Source organism: Triticum dicoccoides, unplaced genomic scaffold, assembly GCF_002162155.2.
Source record: "Triticum dicoccoides isolate Atlit2015 ecotype Zavitan unplaced genomic scaffold, WEW_v2.0 scaffold195798, whole genome shotgun sequence".
Lineage (NCBI taxonomy): Eukaryota > Viridiplantae > Streptophyta > Magnoliopsida > Poales > Poaceae > Triticum > Triticum dicoccoides.
In genome coordinates, this window is record NW_021232195.1 from 1 (window position 1) to 2043 (window position 2043).

The window sequence follows — 2043 nt, forward strand, 5'->3', positions numbered from 1 at the left end:
AACGGAGGGAGTAGAAGAGTTGCAAACAACTTGTAGACAATACAGAAGGTAGCACTTGATCTAAACAAGAACATGCATGCTCACCCAGCAGAGTTACAATCAACTTGTAGATAGTACAGAAGGAAGCTCTTGATCTGAAAAACCATGCATGCTCACCGGCCAACAAAAGAAACAGAAAAACCAGCCATCCAGATCATTCAACATGATACAATGTTCACTTTCCAGACAGGAAAGATTGTAGAGTTCGTAACAATCTCATAGACAGGCCGAACTCAGAAAGCTTTAATTATGCAAATAGACCTACTAGGAAGGAAATAGATGACTGCATAACAAATGCGGCAAATTATTCCTTCAGAGCACCCACTTGATGGCATCAGTCGTGAAGGCATAGCGTGCACACTTGTGCTTGACCATCTGAAGGGTCTGATCATCACCAACATCATGCATCATCTCTACGCCAGTGAGCACAGCAAACTGCTGACCAGTTGATTCTGCTTCAAAGGTCTTAGCAATGACAAACTTGCCATCGCCCAGGTTGAGAAGCTCACGGCGTAATGGAATCCACGCCACTCCCTCAGGTGGGATCAGGTCTTGCCAAACTTGCTGCTCAATGGGTGTTCGCTCATGGACCATGGCAGAGAGGTCCACAGCACACAGGTTGTTGGGCCTGAAGGCTGAGAAGCCAAACCACAGGCTGAACTCAGGGATGTACTGAGCTCTGCCATTAAAGGGCAACTTCCACTGCCCGACGTGCTTCCATTCTTCCGAGTGGCTCCATCGTCGACGGTGCTTGGAGTCATGGTGTGCTGTCTGAAAGCTATATGTGCCGATGCTGCCCTCACATGATATGTAGATGGTGGAAAAGCCATAGCTGTCGACTGTGGTAGTGTAAGAGAGAACAGAGGAAGGTTTATACCCAGGTTGGTGGACAAAAGGAGGCGGTGGAAGTAGTCGCCAACGCCAGGTCGTCCACAAGTTGCTCAGTTCACTGCACTCGGGCATGAACTCAAGGACCTCGAAGCATCGACCATCAGCCTTCCCGGGGTAACTGTCCAGGACATACAAGCTATCTTGGTCGGTACCAGGGTGCACGATAGGCAGGCACATGGGGTCTACTCCCTTAGGCTCGTGGAGGTAACCCATGGTGTTGATGAGCTGCTTGTCGGCGTCGTACAGCACAGCCTCGCCGATCGAATTGCCAAAAACAATTCTGCCTTCGCTGGTGCCGCGGGGGTTGAAGAGCGCGAACATATCAAGACCGCCACCAGAGGGAGTTGTTGTGAACTTGATGCCTGGGTCCGGCAGCTGCAGGGACTGCATCACTGGAAAATAATCCTTATTCTTTGCTGCTTCATCTGCTGCTTCAAGTGCTACCTTTGCTGACGGGTAGAAGAGATGATTGTAAGGATTGATCCGGCGCACCGAATAAACGCCTTCGACCAAATTATGCATCACCAGATTGACAAAGCGCCTGTTCATCTTCGTCGTTGCTGGTCTCCCAACCAAACCAAAAGAACACCCTGTCTGATAATAAAAGGAGATAAACTAAGTAAACAAATTGGCCAGATTCGCTTTAAAGATGGAGACTTTCGCCGGATAATACCTGAACTTGACTTGATGATCAACAGAACTTCACGCAAGGTCTTGTGCGGGTGGGGAGGTAGAGCTTGCGCGGCGATTTGGTCAAGGTCTTGTGCGGGTGGCGAGGGACTTGGGCGGCGGCGGGCACCGGGATGGGAGCTAGGTTAGGTTTTGCTCTTCGTTCTCGTCTTATTTACAAGAAGAAGATTCCCGCATGGTTGGGCTACGGGCCGAACAGCTCTTCACACAAAAGGCCCCGGCGGCCTATTGAGGTATCGCTGGGCTGGATCGGCAACACAGCGCGCGAACCACACCAGTCCTATATTGCCCTAAAAAAACCAATGCTATATATTCCCTCAAATAAACCAACGACATTTTGATGAATAAAGCAACGTAGTTTCCCTAAAAAATCAATGCTATGTATTCCCTCAAAAAATCCAATGCTATATATTCCCTAAAAAA

The 2043-nt window shown here is 49.0% G+C and overlaps 1 protein-coding gene across 2 annotated transcripts; it reads right to left on the minus strand.

Annotated features, from left to right (window-relative positions):
* Positions 1-61: 61 nt before the first annotated feature.
* LOC119344967 lies at positions 62-1764 on the minus strand. Of its 2 annotated transcripts, none has more exons than XM_037615237.1 (2): positions 1604-1764; positions 62-1524 (listed from the first exon to the last, which is right to left on the minus strand). In XM_037615237.1, the coding sequence occupies exon 2, from the start codon at positions 1477-1479 to the stop codon at positions 352-354; it is 1128 nt and encodes a 375-aa protein (XP_037471134.1). In that variant the 5' UTR covers positions 1480-1524; positions 1604-1764; the 3' UTR covers positions 62-351. The 2 variants fall into 2 exon arrangements, with proteins under 2 accessions (XP_037471134.1, XP_037471135.1); XM_037615238.1 differs by having other exon boundaries at positions 62-1520; positions 1604-1761.
* Positions 1765-2043: the final 279 nt, after the last annotated feature.